General features: G+C 44.0%; 1 protein-coding gene across 1 annotated transcript in view; it reads right to left on the bottom strand.

Annotated features, from left to right (window-relative positions):
* Positions 1–56: 56 nt before the first annotated feature.
* The window catches only part of LOC146189383 (phospholipid-transporting ATPase ABCA3-like), a 39,665-nt gene continuing 17,680 nt past the window's right edge, over positions 57–22,041 (bottom strand). Inside the window, exons 6-12 of the mRNA XM_084605255.1 lie at positions 21,619–21,801; positions 20,324–20,502; positions 18,149–18,274; positions 14,453–14,570; positions 10,915–11,069; positions 3,890–4,045; positions 57–296 (exon numbers count right to left, since the gene is read on the bottom strand). Coding sequence (XP_084461381.1) covers positions 57–296; positions 3,890–4,045; positions 10,915–11,069; positions 14,453–14,570; positions 18,149–18,274; positions 20,324–20,502; positions 21,619–21,801 — 1,157 coding nt within the window. The remainder of the gene's footprint in view (positions 297–3,889; positions 4,046–10,914; positions 11,070–14,452; positions 14,571–18,148; positions 18,275–20,323; positions 20,503–21,618; positions 21,802–22,041) is intronic.

Here is a 22,041-nt window from a genome sequence, read left to right as displayed (position 1 = left end):
ATTCGAAACGAAATTTCTCGGTTCGACCCATCTATCCAACCACTGCCGGTTTACTTTTAGGCGCGAAAGAATAAGTGTCGTGTACCGCACGCCTTGTTGAGGAATGCCTTGGACCCGCTGCAGATGACTCGACCGTCGGCCATGACGACGATCTGGTCGGCGATAGCATCCGCCTCACCCATGCTGTGCGTAGACAGCAGCACGGTCGTGTTATTGGCCGCCCGCCGCACGGCTCCCCACACGTTGCGCCTCGTCTCGGGGTCAAGTCCGGTGGTGGGCTCGTCCAATATTAGCAGCTGCACCACGAAGGAGGAGCGCGTGAAACAATATTATCGGCTTCTGTGGCACTGACGACAGAATAACCCTTATTTCAGTTAAAACATTAAGCACAAACACTATCTTGCTGGACAAAGTATTTGCGAACCTTACTAGCTTTCTAAAACAAACACTGCGATTATAAGCAATGTTTAAAATATTCGCAGTATGTTCAAGGGATTACATTGAGGTTGAATAAAATATTGGTGGCATAAATGATTGCACAATGGGCAAAAAGGCCTCTTGGAGGCTGCATGGGGATCATGCTGCAGGCTAGATCACCTTTTCCATATATTGCATGTGATCATTACAGGTTATAGGTAGTTGTAGCGTTTTATTGCAAATAAAACTAAAAATATACACAATATTTCTTACTCTTATAAAGAGGCAGACAACCACTAACGTATGCAGACCTTCAAGGACTTCAATTAAAACTCGCGTCTGAATATATAATTATTACACGAGTCTCGGTGATATGCGTATTTGATCATTTAATTAGTGAAATGTACGAAGTAGACTTAGGCCTATCCATTTCTATTCAAAACATGGGCAGTAGTTTTTAGCTCTAAAGAAAGAAATATTGGCTCACTGATCGACTGTTTCTTTCTTCGTGGCGACATATAATGACAGCACACCACACTGAGGTGAGTCTAGTGTTCAGTATAAATGCAGTGAAGCAAAAGATTAAAAATTGTTTACGCGGCCCACCTCTTCATAGACTATAAAAAATCTCTTCGATATGTGCAGGTATAAAAACGAAAGGAGCAAAAATAGAGGTCTGTTCATCTTAATGCGATACAAGTGTCTTGAGAATGCATGTACAAAATGGAACCAGCCAAAAGAATAGGCCTAAAAGGCGATGCAGCAGCAGCTATTTTACGCAGCTAAAGTTTTTTCAAAACCACTACCCATAAAAAAAGCTCTGGAAAGAATATGAAATTTTGCCCAACCTAAAAGCATCCCTAAATTTTTTTGTAATAAATCATAGTCATTATGTCTACACAAGCCACTGCCCATCATTTTCGGCAATTATATTTGACAAAATATTAATCATTTCGTATGTGACATCTTTTTACCATTTCTTTCGTTCTTCCTTACCCTCATTACTTCTTCGAATAACCTATTATTTTTCATATTTTACAAAGCGAACACCTTTCTTTTTAAAGTGGATATTTTTCACTCAATGCACACTACCTGCCTTTTCATTTTATTTGACTCAACATATTTGGTTGTCGAATTTAATAATGTCTCACTGCAATATGGTGCAATTCACGCATTCTAAAGAAGCCGACTACTGATGTTTCGGGTGATGCACCAGGGAAATATTGGATGTAGGGAAATATTGGATGTATCTGCAAGACGCAGTGCGTCGCGTCCAAAACGATTCCGTTAAAACTTTCCAACAACATCGTCTATCATAACCCTGCCGCGCTGCGTCTTCTTCGAGGACAACACCATCGCGACCCCTGTTTCGCAACATCACAGTAGCTCCAACCGTGCACTCTTAGACGCAGTGGAACCCTACCGGTATCTCGCGGTTTTCGCTACCACCTCACCAAGATTGACTGTTTCACACACTGCGCAGATGTACGACAAGACTCCTGATGCAATCTGCGACGCCTTCGTGTCAACTTGGATGTCTCGCTTGTTTATCCGGGCACCAAGACAAACAGGCTGTGGCCAACAGTCTGAGCCCACACTTCTTCGTTCCCACATGCACAGTGCCTTAGTCAAGCACTTCCGGTCGACATCGTTCAACCCTGATCCAACGACCTAATGGAAGGGCTTCATAGCCAGCTGAAGCCGGGCCTAACTACTGTGCTCAACCATGCCGCTTCGGTCGAAGGCTTTTCCTTAACCTGCTCCTTTGTTAAGACGCTCCTCTCCGGAAAGATTTTCAGTGATCTGCAGCTCATCTCTTTTATAAAACTTCTCGGCGGTTCCCAGGAGACCTGCGCTCCTCCGAGGCACATCCCTGCACCACCAGAAAACTGCCATCAAAGAGGCGTGTGCTAAGCTGAAGAACTTGCAGTCTCTTCAACTTTATCTTCGCTCTCGACAATATTTCAGGGTAACCATTAATTTGCCCCTTCCACGCATGTTTTAAAGCGAAATTCTTAATAACATAGTAACGCCGAATTTGTCCGTCGCCAGCAATTTGACCTTCATATGAGCCCTGGCAATTACGTGATTTGCCACGCGAAGCTCATCAGCCTTTGCGTGCACTGGCTACAGCTTCGCGCATGCTCTGTCCGCTGGTGGGTCGTCGCTTAAACACGTGACTCGCCACGCGCCTGGCTAAGAGGAGAGGCTTCTCTGAGCGTTGCGCGAGAGCGGGAGGCTTTGAGCCGTCCTCGGCAAGTGGCCTTTGACCGCCCCGCGGATATCACCCGATAAGCTGCTTAACTCGAAAGGGTCAAGAATTTCAAGCACGCGAAGTTGGCGTCAGACTGGGGAACGGCGTACCGTCCCATCTGCAAAACGGCGGCACCGGGAGCACAGCTGCCGTCAGAGGCAGGCTTTGGTGTTCGCTTTACATATCCTGGGTTACCTGAGATAAGTCGCAACCAATTTTGTTTTGCCGTCGCCTCATCTGTCAAGTAAAGCACCATTGAGTACGGCCTTCGAAGACCACATCTAGACATTCGGCGCACCGTCAGAAGTTCAACACTGCTACATATTGACCATAAAGATGATCACGTTAAACAAGCTCTTACCGGAGTAACTAATGAATCCGATGAATTGCTTCATTGTGGAGCTTTACGAGAGCATTACATATTGGCCATGCCCGATACCACACTGCAAACGCTAATTTGCTGGCACTCTTATTATTTTCGACATTCGGTCTGGGTTGAGGAAGGCGTAAAGCCCTATAACGCCTAAAAACACGGTCGATGAAAAAGGACAATGAGGAATCTTTCGGAAGGATATAAGACCTTCGACCCCACGGCAGTGCTGTCCTGTGCTAGCCTCATTATAGATTACAAATTCTTTTAGCTTCACTGCCCAACCATACATTAAGGTTTAGTGACAAAACGAGACCTTAGACGCGCTCGGGGAAGCCATAAAGAATACAGAAGGTTGATGTGCGAGACTGCAGACTCACGGCTATAAGCGCATTATAATAACTTTAATACGCGACAATCCTAGTGAACGCAAAACTACCACGTGATCGCGAAGCCATAGCCAGGTTAAAGGTGAATTTACTGAAGCTATCTGCATAAAAATGAGTTACATACATTATCAAGGCACAAAAATCGCTAAAAATGGGAAATTTGCTATTTGCACAGCAAGCAGCTGTGACTTTGAGCAACTTGGCTCATTTCTATGTTTTTGATATCTGATGTCCTTTTAATTTTTTCATGATCTCTTAGCGCGTTCTTGTTTGTACATTTACTCATTTTCCTTCCAGTCATAAATATCTCAGTTGTGAAAAACATAACTCGCCTTGTCGCAGTCGTCTTCAGCGTCTTCGTTCTTTTCCCACTATCACCTCTCAAAAGAAAAGCACTTGAACTACTAGTTCACTTTTTCTCTTTTTTTTTTTTTGTTTCGCTTCAAAGAATTGACGCACCTTGGGCTTCCCGAGTAGGGCGATGGCTACGCTGAGTCTACGCATCATGCCTCCCGAGAGCTCGCCCGGCATGCTATTTTCACGATCTGTCAGATCCACTGTTTCCATCGCACTGTACACTTCTTGAGCGAGGACTTCCCGGTTGACGCCTTTCAACTGTATAAACAACAAAATGATATGAGTAAGACAACGCTTCAAGCACATAGATGGGCTAGCTGACAGCTTTACAAAAATTGTGCGAGCACAACTGAAAGCTAGTTTTCCGCAATACACGCGTGACAAGAAACTTAAAAACACTGACGAGCCAGGAGGCTTTCCTGTGTTTTTTCACACTGACCACAAAATGTGAGCAGCTCTTTTGTTCTGCTTTATGATTTTCCTGTGCACTGTTTGTCCAGGCGAGGCCTATCCCAGAATTACGCGAGGCCGACACAGCAGACGGAGAAGTTGCCGCGTCTCGTCAAAACGTATTAGCGGGCTAGATGGTGAAGCATTTTGTGGAGAACAGCGAAAAGAAAGGCGAACAGACTAGACAAGAAGAGCGACGTGCTCTAAGCTACCTAACTAAACATTATTTTATTCTTCAGTCATGAGAAGGATATTAGGCACACGCACAAAAAGAAAGCGACAAAGAAAGGACGAAGGCAAGAAAGTAGGAAATAACTAAAGAAGGAAAAAGAAAAACGTGACAACAAAATGCAAACATGGTAACATCAGCAGAGATTAGCAGCCCCTTAAAAGCGGCCGCTTTTTATAGCAGAAAGGTGTTAGCCAAGGAGACACGATCTCCCCTGTACTATTCACAGCTTGCTTCGAAGAAGTATTGAGGCTTGGATTATGAACAGTTAGGGATAAGGGCAGATGAAGAATACCTCAGTAACCTGCGATTTGCTGATGACATTGCCTTGCTAAGTAACTTAGGGGATGAACTGCAAAGAATGATTGATGACCTAGAGAGGAAAAGTAGAAGGTAGGCATGAAAATCAATAGGCAGAAGACTAAGGTAATACTTAATAGCCTAGGGAAGGAACAGCAGTTTACATTAGGTAGCGAAGTACTGGAAGTAGTAGGCGAATATGTCTACTTAGGACAGGTAGTAACCGCAGATCCGAACCATGAAAAGGAAATAACAAGAAGAATAAGATTGGGATGGAGCGCATTTGGTAAGCACTCGCAGATTATGACTAGCAGCTTATCGGTAGCGCTCAAGAGGAAAGTATGCAACAGTTGCATCTTACCGGTACTCACCTATGGGGCTGAAACGCGGAGGCTAACAAAGAGGGTTCTACTTAAGTTGAGGACAGCGCAGAGGTCTATGGAACGTAAAATGGTAGGGGTATAACATTGAGATAGGAAACGTGCGGAGTGGGTCAGAGAAATAACTCAAGTTACTGACATTCTAGTGGAAATTAGGAAGAATAAATGGGCATGGGCAGGACGCTACGCCTCGTCCTCACTATGTGCTATTCTTCTGTTCTCTCAATAAATGTCTAATTTCGCCGCACTCACGCTCCTTGATATACTCACCCAATAGCTGTGCACTATTCGGCTTTCGTCATAACCTTCTCTTTCCACGGTAGCTATCATCAATATTCTTTCCTCTTGGCAGCCACATTCTGGTGTCGTATGAGTCCGCTTCTGCCATACCTCCAAGCCATTAATCAGCCCGATCCTTCTGGCACTCTTTCCCTCTATCCTCCTTTCCGTCCCTGTAAACCCCACTTTGCCGTCTGCTATCCGTGGCAGATGGCAAGCGACTAGTAGTGTATCGATCTGTTACATGTGTGCACTTACGCTCTGTCATTAAATATACTATGCGATAGTGTTAAGGGGCCCCTGCAATTCACCGCACTCTCCGAGACGACTGCGTTCCGCATTATTGTGGCTGGTTGCGGGAAGCTAAGCGGAATTTTGCACTTTTTCAGTGATGTGTGTGATTGGGTGGCGTTTTGGGCAAACCTATAATTTTCCAACGGTTATGCTGACTGCGGCGTCACTCGAGCCAAGAACAAGCACCTGGAAGTTGTGTTATAAAAGAGAATCGAGGGCTTCCTTACTGAAAAACCAAAAGTTCTACCGACCAATAACCTCATAAAATCTCATCTAATCGCATAGACTCTCATATGGTGCACATCATTATCATAAAATATCGTACATAATGTATGATACTGTACAAGAAACTACGCGACCTTATGCAATTATATGCGACTTGTATGTGATTTGTTATGTGAATTGAGTCAGTTTGTGTGAGAAAATGTGAGGTTATTGCCCCGTACAATTTTCTCAGTAGGGTTCTTCGTATATATGAAGGAATTTGGTGTATGTATGAAGGACGGTATTCTCTGCGATTAGCTGCTGTAATTCGTTCTGATAGTCCACATGATGTCGTACAGCTCCCCAAGCTGTCACTTCATCGCTATTGACATAAACAAGAGCGCCGTAAAATATCGGCATCACGGCCTCCAAAATTTCAATTTGCTCCAAATCAGTTAACGTTTGTTCCAGAATACGAGAGAGTCTTGGTCCATTGTCGCTTGTGGCCCGTCGATTTCCTCAAGGGTTTGACTGGCTTCTAACCGAAAATATCAACCATCGGTGCGCTGCTGTAATTCGTTCTGATAGTCCACATGATGTCGTACAGCTCCCAAGCTGTCACTTCATCGCTATTGACATAAACAAGAGCGCCGTAAAATATCGGCATCACGGCCTCCAAAACTTCAATTTGCTCCAAATCAGTTAACGTTTGTTCCAGAATACGAGAGAGTCTTGGTCCATTGTCGCTTGTGGCCCGTCGATTTCCTCAAGGGTTTGACCTGCTTCTAACCGAAAATATCAACCATCGGTGCGCTGCTGTAATTCGTTCTGATAGTCCACATGATGTCGTACTGCTCCCAAGCTGTCACTTCATCGCTGTTGACATAAACAAGAGCGCCGTAAAATATCGGCATCACGGCCTCCAAAACTTCAGTTTGCTCCAAATCAGTTAACGTTTGTTCCAGAATACGAGAGAGTCTTGGTCCATTGTCGCTTGTGGCCCGTCGATTTCCTCAAGGGTTTGACTGGCTTCTAACCGAAAATATCAACCATCGGTGCGCTGCTGTAATTCGTTCTGATAGTCCACATGATGTCGTACAGCTCCCCAAGCTGTCACTTCATCGCTATTGACATAAACAAGAGCGCCGTAAAATATCGGCATCACGGCCTCCAAAATTTCAATTTGCTCCAAATCAGTTAACGTTTGTTCCAGAATACGAGAGAGTCTTGGTCCATTGTCGCTTGTGGTCCGTCGATTTCCTCAAGGGTTTGACTGGCTTCTAACCGAAAATATCAACCATCGGTGCGCTGCTGTAATTCGTTCTGATAGTCCACATGATGTCGTACAGCTCCCAAGCTGTCACTTCATCGCTATTGACATAAACAAGAGCGCCGTAAAATATCGGCATCACGGCCTCCAAAACTTCAATTTGCTCCAAATCAGTTAACGTTTGTTCCAGAATACGAGAGAGTCTTGGTCCATTGTCGCTTGTGGCCCGTCGATTTCCTCAAGGGTTTGACTGGCTTCTAACCGAAAATATCAACCATCGGTGCGCTGCTGTAATTCGTTCTGATAGTCCACATGATGTCGTACAGCTCCCAAGCTGTCACTTCATCGCTATTGACATAAACCAGAGCGTCGTAAAATATCGGCATCACGGCCTCCAAAACTTTAATTTGCTCCAAATCAGTTAACGTTTGTTCCAGAATACGAGAGAGTCTTGGTCCATTGTCGCTTGTGGCCCGTCGATTTCCTCAAGGGTTTGACTGGCTTCTAACCGAAAATATCAACCATCGGTGCGCTGCTGTAATTCGTTCTGATAGTCCACATGATGTCGTACAGCTCCCAAGCTGTCACTTCATCGCTACTGACATAAACAAGAGCGTCGTAAAATATCGGTATCATCGCCTCCAGAACTTCAATTTGCTCCAAATCAGTTAACGTTTGTTCCAGAATACGAGAGAGTCTTGGTCCATTGTCGCTTGTGGCCCATCGATTTCCTCAAGGGTTTGACTGGCTTCTAACCGAAAATATCAACCATCGGTGCGCTGCTGTAATTCGTTCTGATAGTCCACATGATGTCGTACAGCTCCCAAGCTGTCACTTCATCGCTACTGACATAAACAAGAGCGTCGTAAAATATCGGCATCATCGCCTCCAAAACTTCAATTTGCTCCAAATCAGTTAACGTTTGTTCCAGTATACGAGAGAGTCTTGGTCCATTGTCGCTTGTGGCCTGTCGATTTCCTCAAGGGTTTGACCTGCTTCTAACCGAAAATATCAACCATCGGTGCGCTGCTGTAATTCGTTCTGATAGTCCACATGATGTCGTACAGCTCCCAAGCTGTCACTTCATCGCTATTGACATAAACCAGAGCGCCGTAAAATATCGGCATCTCGGTCTCCAAAACTTCGGGTAGGTGCACAGCTCGCATGTGTTTCCGCTTATCCATCTGGTTCCACTTCCACACCATGCTCCTGGCCAGCGAAATGCTTTGCACAACATAACTGTACAGCTTTCCGGTCCAGTGTAAGAAAGCACCCGGTGACATGCCAGCAGCAGACATTTAACCTCTTAAAAGCTGCAAAAAGACAGAACCATCCAGTTCGCACGTAACTCAAAAGAACCAAGTATTCTTTAGAGGTGAAAAACAAATCGGAGCATGGGAAGCGTCTCTGAAGGTCAAGAAAAGTGGCGGTAAATTTTAGTGACGATACTTTCGAAGTTATTTATCAGTTTTTCTACATTCCTGCACACCTGTGCAGTATACGAGCACCACTACTGACCTCTGTAAGTGTGGGTTCTAGTTTTCTCGTTCACGGTGTACACGGGGCTATGTACAATACTTGTACTTGCATTCTGTCCACAGTAGACAGATACCTCCTTAATTTAGACAACCGCTTCCTCTACCATCGTCTTAAGCTGCCAAAAAAGGCTCCAGCCATATCAATGTGACTCTGGCAAAATAAAGCGCATTTTTCTCAGTCGCATGTGTGTGTAAAATTTAGTGATGATACTGGCTAACGTTACTTATCAGTTTTCCGCCTACACTCACAGCACATCTGCGCAGGATAAGAGCACCACAGTTCGCCTTGACGCGTCTGGACCCTATTTTTTCTATCACGCTTTTCACGGATCTAGTTCCCGTCTATTGGCGGATCTGGACATCTGTTGCTACGCAAAAGGTATGTCTCGTATACCTAGTGACCAATGGGCTATAAGGGATGCTTGAAGTGTTCCGATGCAGTTAGCAACAGATGCAGGGGCCAGAACATTCGTCGCCAAAGAATTGCATTTGATTCTACCACAGCTCAGCTTCCTATCGATTGTGGTATACGAATTAACACAGGCTTCATATTAGCGGCAATAACCTTTTCCGGCATTGCTACTGTCGGCAGTGTTCACAAAAAAATACAAATTCTCTAGTCATCTTATTTCGTTGAGTGTTCTTAAGCTTTTTTGAATGCTTTTAACGAGCGATTCTCCAACATGTAAAATGAAAAGACAATCCGGCACTCACTGCACTGGACTCAGCGGCTGTCGTCTACGGCAGTCATGATCCAGTCATAGGCCAGGCTGCTTGGGGTTTGAAGTCATACTGAACACGATAATACTTACTTCTGCATAGCATATGTTCTTTAAAATAACTGATTACAGCTAGCACTCCATTGCGTACTGATTTACTATACACAGTGTTATAACGTTTTAAGATTAACTGAAAATATGTGCATAATACAAGCTTGAAAGATTTGTACTCACGTATACTGTGCTAACTTGAACCCTAATGGCACACTAATCTATAAAGTGGTAAAGTGTGATGTCGAAACTCATATGGTGATCGAATGCTTGCTCTGAATAGTTGACAGCATGATATAACGATGTGCGGCCATAAGTATTAAACAGGTACGTATAGTAAGCCTATAATATAGTGACAAATAATTTTTTCTCATGTAGGATGCAGAATCTTTTTGCATACATGAGATGTAAGATCACACGTCCACAGCAGCCTTATCGTATTTTGACGCTCTGCCGAATACTGCTGAAAAGTACATGTGAGCTCTTTATACACGCAAGCCAGCAAAAAGGCCTAGTTTGTCGTAACCTAAGGGACAGAACACTGAAATTTAGATCCGAAATTTGTTTCGCCGCAATGGGAAGATTGATGCCTAAAATGTTCGATTTCATAACGGTTTTGGTAAACATGCTGTAGAAAATTTTTACCAAGAATTTTTCTATGAGTGCATGCGCCAGTGTTTACGTAGTCCGATGCTGGAAACCGTGAGCAGTGACTGCGATGACGACTGGTGGTCGAGAAAAAAGACGTACCAAAAACAAATATAAACTTCACTCGCCAGGCTCGTCGACATTTCGTGCTTAGACTAACGTTATTTTCAGTTTCACACTCAAGGCTCTTACGGCACAATAACGTACGCCTCATCAACAAAAGTTTTACCGGGTACTATCATCGCTTCATTCACGAAATTCCAAACACTGTGGCGCCATCTAGTGGCAAAAACCTGAAAGGATGCCTCTCGCGGTACGAAAGAAGGGGGCGGGGGGGGGGGGGGGGGGTATTTAAGGACGCAGTGGAGAGAACGCAAAAATATATTGAATTATGACAAGCACTCTTAGAAGAAAGAACAGTGTGCGCTTGCGAAAATAAGCGACATTTTGCTGACACGTAGTCACGTGGTGTACTACACCGAAAGTAATAGGGTTTTTCCGCTAGATAGCGTTTGAGTCGTTTTTGTGTTTTTCAATGGCAAATTCAAATTGTAAAACCTCTTTTCTTTGATATTGTAGTGCTCGATCTGTACTATATGAGGCAAGGTCTTTTCATATTCACCATAGCCTCATGACATATGTTGGCCAGTGTTCGGTCCCTTTAATATCTCAGGCTGTTCACTAGCAAGGAGGTACACAGAAACCACGAAGAAATTTTGCAATGAATAAAGACTTTTATCCTTCTCATCCTGAAAGACGTCATACCGATCCGAAGTAAGCCAGGTTCTCGAAGCACGTGAGGTCCTTGAAAAGAACTTCGGTCTGGTAACAAAAGCTGACCACTTTGCGAACGTCGTCTCGGTGTGTTGACACGTTCAAGCCGAGGACTTTGACGAGGCCACTAGTCGGGCTCAGAGTGCCTGCACGCGTAACGGAGTGCGATGCTGTAGAAACGGTAGGCACAAGAATGACAGTGCGGAACGCGAGAGGAACAACCTGTATTTCAAGCGACTAACCCTAAAAATAATGTCTTACTACCATTTCCTAAAGTGGAAACCTATAAGGTCGAAGATGCTACGAGCGCAAAAATGATAATTAAAATATATAAACATCGGTGAGTACCTATAGTGTTACGTGCTATAAATGTTCCGCTATCACTGAAACAAAAGCGAATTATGGCGACCCTTAACTAAACTTAATGATGTAATGTGGCAGCATTACTGGTATGATACTCTAATAGTACATCTGATTGAAATGCTGTTGAGGTTTTAAACGAGTGATCTAGAAAACAGCACACGCAAGAACTGCACATTCTCTGTAGCGGCTTTATATTTGAAATGTCAGTGGCCTAAAGGTTGCTAATTCTTTCGCTAGTCAACGTGTGCAAAGTGATAAGGTACATGTTTCTGGTTCGAAGAAATAATGTTAGAGAGTCTTTAGTTATTCGTTGCTCGAACTGCCTCACAAAACTGCAGCACAGTACCATTGTGAAATGGTACTGTTTTCAATGTCCACTATACAAAAGTAAAGTTTCAATGATCCGGCGTCAATGCGGCAGTTTCTTCGTAGGCTCCGCTCACCATTTTCACTTCTCTGAACACTGGTTATTCAGGAGACTGAGAGAAGGCATCACGAAATGTTCACACATGCCTGTTTGCATTTTCGCCTTGCTTCAAATTATCTTGAGAAGAAATCAAATTCGGAAGATACATTTAATACTGCTGACAGGTGAGAATTCAAAAACATAATAAAGACAATGAGCCATGACTATTTGCATTGTTTATATGCGCTCTCACCTTACAACACATTGCTAATAAATGGCTAGGTAATGCTACATTACACAATATTTATCTGGTCAATTTCTTGAACCTTTGCAAACCTGTATTTTGAAAACTACGGGGTAACGGAGTGCGGTATATACAAGCCGGTTTTACAGAATGGCGCGCAGCATTCACCTGGTAGTGTTTGATTAATAAACAAATATTTCGAGAAAATTGAGATTTTTTATCCAGCCTAAGAGTCACCATTAAATTATAGCATTCAAAGCTGTAAACATCAAAGGTGAGCTGCGTTAAATTTTCTTGCCTGGCAGCGTAAATTAAAGCATCGAACGTTAAAATAATCAATTAAAACTATTTGATTTGGTTGTCAGGTATTAGAGATTAAGAAAACAACGACAATCGCAATTCTTATGCATTAAATGCAAGCGCTATTTGTGCATTTCATGGTGTTTAAATTAACGTGGTTTTGGCGATATTACAAAGTGTAACTACGTCACCATATAAATTTGGAATGCGAGAAAGCTAACCATGAAATTTCATATGCCTAAGTTTTAATATTTGCTACGTTGAGTCACACTTCTTATTTATAAAATTCAAAACAGGGATTTATAATTTACGTTAACGGCCCTCAAATTCACACTATAATACTATCCATTGAAGCCACATACTAAAAATCTGATTAGTGATCTTCAGTCAGGTAATCACCTAATAAAAAAGCTTTATTATGTGTGGAATGTTTTCCTTGCTGCCAAACCCACCAGTACGGAGCGCACGCACCTGTCCCCTAGTTTATCAGACACAAGTTTGTTACAAATTGCCCTGCATAGTATTTTTCATCAATCACGAATATAGATGTCATCTTATACGTTGCGAATCAGAGACATTGTGACGTCAAATTTTGAGCCATGTACACTGCCGCCATCCGTAAATTAAACAGAGCCCGGACACTACACTTGCCAGATGCAGGCTCGTGAGAAGGCGCGTGATCTGTTTGCAAATTAGAAGCCGCAATAGACACAGGGCAGAGGGAGGCGACGACACAGATGACGAGTGCTCTGTGTCGTCGCGTCCCTCTGTCATATGTCTGCTGCAGTTTTTTCATTTCCAAATGTATCACCAACTGGCCTACATGTCTGCCCTATGCGATCTGTGGTGCCCGAGTTAGCACGAGTGAATGAAAGATTCGCTTTAACTAATCCGTATGATTCCGTCTTTCTGGCCTACGATTTGCGTGCCTTAGGCGGGATCTAAGGACCCCGTTCTATTCACTCTGTAATGTGCTGCTTAAGTTGACAGATTTCTGCAAATTATGCCATCAAATTTGGTGCTGTGAAGCCACAGAAACAGCCGCCCAATCAGTGTTTTGCCATGACACTTGCCAAGTATTCCCAGCAAGAGACATACTCGTCAAGGCAAGACAGACCGACACAAAATCTATACCTTCTCCGAGCCTGCAATTTAATGGCACAGGCCAAACATCACCCGCCGGGATAGTACAGTGGTAACACGCCCGACTAGTGTCCGGAATGCCCGGGTTCGAACCCGACCACGACGGCCATCCTCGATGGAGGCGAAACGAAGAGGCGTCCGTGTGCTGTGCGATGTCAGCGCACGGTAAAGATCCCCAGGTGGTCGAAATTACTCCGTAGCCCTCCACTACGGCTCCTCTTTCGCTCTTTTCACTTCTCCCACCTTCCTCCCTTCCCTTACGATGCGGTTCAGGTGTCTACAGACACAGGTGTGACAGATACGGCGCCTTTCCCTTCCTGTGATCCAATAAAAAAAACATCACTTGCCGGGGCGCGCTCCTAATTTTTGAACGTAAATTGCATACGCCGCCAGCTTTCCTCCTAATGAGATTAATATGCATTGCGCAATAATATTATTCTGCAGCGTGATTCGCTGTCAAAGGAACATTATATTTGTATTAGCATCAGCTTGAGTTATCTGTTCTTAGTATCACAGGTGATCTGCAATCATTTCGGGAAAATACATGATGAAGAATCGCGAATTTGCCTCGCGAACTGGTCGGCAGTCCCCCATCGTGTGTATACTTAGCGCAACTCTGCTTTACGATAATAATAATAATAATAATTGGTTCACTGGAGGGGAAAGGCGCGGTAACTGTCTCACTTGTTTTTCTGTGGACACCGCAACCACGCCGTAAGGTAACGGAGGAAGATGGGAGTGAAAGTAGAAAGAGAGAAAGAGGAGCAGTAGTGGAGGGCTACGGAGTAATTTCGACCACCTAGGGATCTTTAACGTGCGCTGACATCGCACAGCACACGCGACGCCTCTTCGTTTCGCCTCCATCGAAACGCAAAATGCAATTTTGTTTTATTGCACCGAATTGAAAAGAGCGAGATTACGCGTGCTACTGAAATACATGCTCAGGCGTTCTTATGCCATTCTTCCTCAAGAGATACAAAGTGTGTTGAACGCGTGACGAAAATTAAATGTTACCATGTAGGTGCTTTATACTTTGATTTCGAGAGCCCGAGTAGTTTAACCTTCTCACTTACCAGTCAGGATGCTCAGGAGAGTCGTCTTTCCTGCGCCATTTTGTCCTAGAAGAACGGTGACCCTTGACTGGTATATTCTCAGATCGAGGCCACGCAAGACGCATTTGCTTCCAAACACCTGGCAAGAAAGAAAGGAAAATCATTTCGAAGCTACCGCGTGTGTAAGCGCCTGTATTCGACATTGCCTTGTTGTTGTAGTTGTGGCTGTAAGAAAAAGGAAAAGAAAAATTTGGAGGACGCTTAAGCTTCGCCTTCAAGAGTGGAACGCGATAACGTTATTGCACCTCGTTCGCGCCGCCCACTCATTCGCTCGGTATGCTCTTGAGTCACACAAAGCTGATGCTCACATCCCGGTTTCCACTTCTGAAATAGCGGTTGTAAACGTCCATTATGATGCGTAGCACGAACGTCTTGCCACAACCGGCTGCTCCAGTAAAGAAGACTTGCAAAAGCTCCGAGTCGGGCGTGGTCAGGCGATGAATGACTTCGCGCACGATCTCAAATTGGCCCGCATTCATCATCCTCATTCGATGTAAGTAGACGTCGGTGGGCATGATGTCCTTGCGCATCTGGACGGCTGGACATCTCGCGGCAGCCGCTTGAGCACTCTCGAGCTGAGCCTGTTGCACGGCCGTTTCTTGGCCAACCTCGCCGAGGATGTCGGAGTCGTCATTTACGTCCACGAGTAGATCGGTCATCCTGCGCCCCACCTCTGTGTGTTTGTCGAAAGCCTCTCGCTGAGCAACTTCTTCGTTGATTATGTTCTTACAAAGCTCTTCCATTTCTGCAAGATCAATGTGAGGACTGCTGAAGCGAGCTTTGACAGCCAGGATTTCCGGTACCCGCGCGGCCCGAAGGGGAGAACCGGGTGAGCGAAGATAGTGATCTAAAGAAAGGAAAAACGCTTGATTCTACAACCCGTGAGGGTGCACGGCGAAACGTCAGGGCGAGTGGCGCGCCACGTGTCGGGGCAGCGCCGCACATTGCAAGGAGGGGTTCTTCTGTGTTTGCCGCAAGATGGCTCTGCATGTGCGCAGAGCGCAGAAGAAATGTAGCGGAAACGTACTTCGCTACTCGTGTAACTGCGACTTCTGTAAGTAACATGCTCATAATTACCGATATACACCGTAGTATAACGTTCTACGGCACGTTTCTAAGGCAACACCGCATTCACTAGAAGCGCTTTTGTATCGCTTTCAAGCATCGAACTCATGGCTGAGTGGTCGCGTCTCCGTCTCACACTCTGGAGACCCTGGTTCGATTCCCACCCAGCCTATCTTGGAAGTTGCTTTTTATTTATGAAGTGCATGCCGGGATTTATCGCTCACGGCCAACGCCGCCGACGCCGACGACACCGGCTTTTCTGCGACACGAGCTCCTTAACGCTAACGCGTTAAAATGCACGGGCCTACTACTGGCTCTGTAGCTGAGCCACCTCCACTGCCTCGTGCAGACAGACTGGACTGATTTATTTATAGGAAGGGAAAGGCGCGGTAACTGTCTCACTTGTTTTCTGTGGACACCGCAACCGCAAGGGAAGGGAGAAAGGTGGGAGTGAAAATGGAAAGAGAGAAAGAGGAGCCGTAGTGGAGGGCTACGGAGTAATTTCGACCACCTGTGGATCTTTAACGTGCGCTGACATCGCACAGCACACGGATGCCTCTTCGTTTCGCCTCCATCGAAACGTCGTGCAGACAGAAGAGAAAATAGAGAACAAAGAGGAGGGAGAGAAAGACGCGCGCCGCAACAACAGCCGTCGTCCACCACCGAAACGGTGGCGGGTGCAATGACGGCCTACAACAGATAAAAATTCTGTAGCAGGCGCATCGCCTTTATTTTTAACAACAAAAGCTCGGCCGCATTAACTGAGCATATAAGAGATCATATCTAAGATTCCTGGATTCCAAGGGAAGGAAAGCGTAGCAGGGGGCGGCAGAAAGTTAGGTGGGCCGATGAGATTAAGAAGTTCGCAGGGGTCAAGTGGATGCAGCTAGCACAGAACCGGGTTAAGTGGAGAAATATGGGAGAGGCCTTCGCCCTGCAGTGGGTATAGTCAGGCTGATGATGATGATCTAAGCATTCAATACTGAGCTTTATTCACCTTCTCTTGCACATTACATCTCACATTGGTCAATTAGCCACCGGGCATTCACAAACCTACGTCACAGAAACTAATCGTACAAGTAAGACAAAACGAAGGCGCTAGCGGCACTCAAATGACGTGCAAAAAAAATGCACGTTACCCTCAAGAAGATCTGAATGCGTTTCGCTTGTATGTCTGTGGCCCGTCGTGCCGTACAAATTGCCTGTCATCGTGATTACTTTTGAAGCTACATGTATTGTACTACTCTGCAAATAATGACTAGTATTAATCAATAACCAGGACAGACTTGTGTTTAAACGAATATTTAAAAACCCTATTTACCGCTTCCATGTAACGAACATCATTTGAAGCGGAATTAGTGTTGTTCTAGCCTGGAAATCAGGCTATCTTTTTAACTTAAATGTTTGAACTGCGCTTGTGTTAGCCACTAACATCCCCGCCCCTTTTAAGAGATTTCAAGCGCTGAAGACGAGCCACAAGACCTGGCAGAGAAGCATAATCCTAGTTCTGTGATACTGGTAAATGCTACACGTGGTCGTTTTTTTTTTTAATTACATTTTTTGGGTTATATGGACCTTATGAAGTCATTTCGAAGGCGTGGGATAGAGATCTTTTCCAAAATTCATTCTGATAACTGTCCTCTTTTAAATTCATCACAAATGTGGGCGACGAGGTTGTTACGTCAGATTATCACTTAGAAAATGGGTCCTACTACTATTAATATGCGAAGTAACGCAATAAAGAAAGCGACGTTGGTTCGCTGAGTCGAAGTGAGAGTAATACCGTGGGAGTGTGAACCTGGAGGTGACATACATATCTGAACTACCTTAGCTGCAGGGAGAAAAGAAGCCAGTGAAAGAACTTGTCGTTTCTTGGGTGCACTCTCGGAGAGAGTGAATTTAGCCCCTGACATGACTCACGGCAAAAGTCCATCATGCATTATTGGCAGTTTGCTACGGGCAGTAGCCACACCGAATATGCCCGAAGTGAAGAATCTCGGCTTTTTCTGATGCAATACAGAAATCCAGAAGTTTAGCTTTTGTCCCATCATTACGTTTTTTTTGTTTGTTTGTTTTTTTTGCATTCCTTATATATGCATGTATATACATTTCTTGAAGACAGCTATTTGTTTGGAATGTATAATATTTATCATTTTCAATAATTAAATCTATCCCTAGCGAAAATACAGTGTGAGTAACAATAACTTCATACAGATTTCTCATACTAAACTCATACAAGTCTCATACAAACTCATATAGTTTTCATACGCTGAACTATATTTTTATGAGAATATGTGAGAATTATACGAGTTTTGTATGAATTTAGTATGAGAAATCTGTATGAGGTTATTGTGACTCGGGTTTTTTTCGATAGGGATATAGTCATTAATTATTTTATTCACCGTAGCTACCATCATTTCACGCAGCCTTTGGAGGGAGAGTGGAATGTAAATGTTTAAACTGCATTTATTGGTAGCATTCTCTTTGCTGTGTATTCATTTTTGAAGGCCAATTCCGCAGGGAACAGGTCGGTGGAAATCAATAATATATGCAACACGGTCACTGTGGTTACTAGTCTTATAAGGCACCCACCTTGGTAACATTTTGAGCAACTACGATCTGAGGCACGTCGCTGGGAATATCTTCAAATCGATCGGGCTGTCTGGGCAGGGGCGTCACATTCACTACGCCTCTCGATTCAGGCCTCCAATAGCTTGGCTGGAAAACAATTAGGTTATTATTGAGTTACATTTGTCAGGCTTGATGTCTGTACATAAATTTAGATTCATCGTGGAGGCATCAACGCAGATGCAACGTAACTGCATAGTGAGCATTCCAGCCAGCACAATATGAATTGTTCCTTGATCTGACTTTTCCCTCTATCCCGCCCTTCCCGCTTTTTTATTCCTTGGTTCGCCAATGTTTATGATTACACTTTTTTCTTGATCTTACAATGCCAATACGCAAGGTACCAACGCGAAAGGCGTGTTGAATATATTAACAAAGGTGTTCACAGAAGCCCTCTGTATATCACCACTTTCCTTGCTTTGCGCGGTCGATACAAAGCTAGAAAGTGCTATGACTATGGCAATACTGGGCTATGCCTATAAAAGCTAGGACAAGAGCAAGACTGGCCAACCTATGTGACACTGCTGGTTGACAACCAATAGCCATAAACAAAAAGAATAAACTATTCATAAATACTCAGCACTAATTTCGATATGTAGGAATACCATTCCACCTTCTCGTATGAAGGCTAGATTAAGCGGATGTCACCAAGAAGACCTATTGCTCAACACCTAGTTTCAAAGAAACTGAGCGCAAAGATAGTTTAAAAACCATCAAGCGTCTGGCCTCGCTTTTTTTTTTTCGTCACGTACCGTTAAAGCTAAATATCAGCAAGCCTTTAAATAGCATCGACAGTTCAAGCTTATTAAACGATATGTGGCCTGTTCTTAAATGATCCACTCCGAGCGCGCCATTTTTAGTTTTAAGAAGCATATTCATTAGTGAATGTAATGCCCTAGGTTCCTCATTATTGGCTTCGCAGACAAAGTAAGGACTGGAAAGTTGTTGAGAGTCTGTAAAGACAGTGAATAAAATGTGCGCTTAGTAATTGTTTAAATGAAATTTTTTTGGAGGCCTAAAAGATTACATCTGCAATAAATGTTGCGAAGATCCCACGTGCAGTCCTTCTTCGGTGCTCCAAATGCGTCCCGGAGAACAATATTAACCTCTCTCTGTAGGGCTCTCGGTAATAGGGCACTGTGCGCACTAAGAAATAGATATGCGCATACGGCTTGTCATGTGGCAGTTTGTTTTGATTTTTTTTTTCAAGGGGAAAAAAATAAAGCTGCGCGAACAGCCCTTACCTGCAAAACTTACAATCATCTCTCATTAATACTTCTGTGGCACGAACACTTCCGATCCTCAATGAACTCCATCTGCATTGAGGCTTTCAAGAAGGATTGTAGCATCCGGTGCTACACGGGCATTTACAATAAGCAATCAAAAGTTTCCCGCGTGGTCTGTAGTCTCTGTCGTTTGCCGTCTGTCGCAATTAGCCTCAAAAGGAAACGCGAGATTGGGATGATGATTCCGCAGTTTCAGCGTACACAGCAGCATTTCGCTTGCATTGGTGATGGGCCGTGGTGTCGAGATTAGAAAATTAGCTCACAAGCTTAATATTTTGCGAAGGTTCTAGCAATGGTCTAAAAATGTTTTGTCATGCCTTTTAATACATTTATATGCTATCCATTTGTTTGAAAATTTTTGAGCTCGCTGATGACGAGAGTGTCGATGACCGCTTTCGTGAGTGCTTGAAATCTCGAGAGCGATTGAGGAAGCAGCTTCAAGTCAAGCAAGCTCGAGCTCGATTGCACTTGAAAGTTGCCATGTGATAACCTCGATCTGCCTTGCGTTGAAAGCAGATCAATTAGGATCGAAACTGTCCGTGTGACAGGACATTGTATTGGTTAAATCAGTGATAAGTTCCCTAAATATTTGCAGCTAGCTAATTGGTCTTTATCCACTGACTTTGCAGAACGCAATAATACTGCTGTGTAGGCCACACAAGTCGCATAAAGTACATTTGATTCAAATGTGTTCGAACACATCGCATATCTATAAATCATGGTGCCAATCGGTTTCCCTATGATGCAGTCTCTACTACATTTTAAAAGTTTGAAGCTGGATATCAAAGTATTTTCTGCTCTTTCAACCACGTCCAGCCGGAAAGCATGAATTTTGTTTTTACTACGAACTCACCATAAACAAAAAGAAAGGGCTCTGGTGCCTATCGGATACCCATGGAAGAACCCTTGAGAGGTACCAAGTTAGGAAGAGGATGGCCAAATTTGACAAAGCCATGACAGCCCATATTTCAGCTATAGTCACGTTGTCGAGTCCAAGCACCCTTCTGCCGACGGTTTCCCATCCTGCACTTCCTGTGGTGTCGACAAACAAGAAGTTATCAGGTTCCACATCTCATTAGAATTCGCGTTATTAGGGTATGTGCGTCTGGCCCTGTATGTAGATTAACTTCTAACTTCCATTATATTGATACGTGGCAAGATACGATACAATATTTTCGGGGCATCGGTAGCTCCCCAATAAATTGCTGTATGCGGGTGATGGTGATCCTCACCCTGAAACCAATCAAGAAATAACTTTAAGACCTTCAATAAAATACGCATTTAGGTATTTTATGAGATGATCGCAGTAGGTGCGTCACATTCATTGTTCAAAAGTGCATAAAGCCTATGTACATTGATTTAGCGCTGACGCCATCACTGCGTTTTCTTGAATTGGTCTCACATCCCATATATGACGAGGCATCCGTGTGCTGTGCGATGTCATCGAACGTTAAAGATCCCCAGGCGGTCAAAATTGCTCCGTAGGCCTCCACTAAGGCTCCTCTTTCTCTCTTTCCACTTTCACTTCCACCTTCCTCCTTTCCCTTACGGTGCGGTTCAGGTATCCACGGAAGCAAGTGTGATACTGCGCTTTTGCCTTCTTGTGAACCGATTATTATTTTTCTACAGAATGTTCTTTATGACCGAATTTTTCGTTATATCGAAACATTTCACTTTAACAATCTATATATAGACAGATTTTCCCTGGGCAGGCTTACAGTCTTGCTATATTGCTTTTCGATAGCACGTGGGTTCCTAATTTATTTTGCATGATATTCTCAACTGCTCACTTCGAACGGAAGAAAACTTTAGAAATGCCTCAGCATGGGAAGATTGGATAATTTCCCTAAAATCTACGTAAGAGTATCGTACAATAAAGCCACAGCTGCGTCAAAACTACGCTGTCCAAAAACGCTAGACATAAAGATAAAGCCGTGTTGACGATTGGGTACTTAGATACTGCTTGACAATGATAATAACGTTTTTATCTTAAACACTGTCACAACGATATGCTCAGACAAAAACACACAAACCCGTGTCGCCATAGAAAAATGGCAGCATCGGAGGTGCACGTTTATCTACTGTGCTAAAAACTATTGCAGCAACAAGTGCAGCGCCACCCAGAGCTTGCGTGGTGCGGCCACTGACCTTCGTAGTCTCTGGCCAGGAGGAGTATTCTGAGGACAGAAGACAAAGCCGGGACTGGGAAGATGCCCGTGAGAAGCTTCTTCCTTCTGGGATGGAGAAAGTATGTCGCCACTGATGGAAATTCAAAGATGCTTGCTTCTGCGGTGACGTAAACCAGCACGCCCAAAATAAGTCCAATCCATCCTGGTGTGACGCAGAGAATGGGGAGAGGGAATGGGAAGGAGAAAGAATCAATATGACGCAAATAATGGCAGTGCCATAGGGCACAGGCATAATGTCAGCATTTATCATTGTCCGCGAATGATTTAACTACTATCTTTCTTGTTTAAATAACGTTTTGAAGAGGCCTCATTCTACCGTCTCGTTTTGGAATTGTGTTTAATATTTCGCGGTAAATATGGTACCGAATTTATATTTCAAGAT

The sequence above is a fragment of the Amblyomma maculatum genome, chromosome 5 (assembly GCF_055883805.1).
Source record: "Amblyomma maculatum isolate TAMU_Amacu chromosome 5, ASM5588380v1, whole genome shotgun sequence".
NCBI lineage: Eukaryota > Metazoa > Arthropoda > Arachnida > Ixodida > Ixodidae > Amblyomma > Amblyomma maculatum.
Note: the sequence above shows the minus strand (reverse complement) of the source record. Positions and strands in the feature narration are given on the sequence as shown.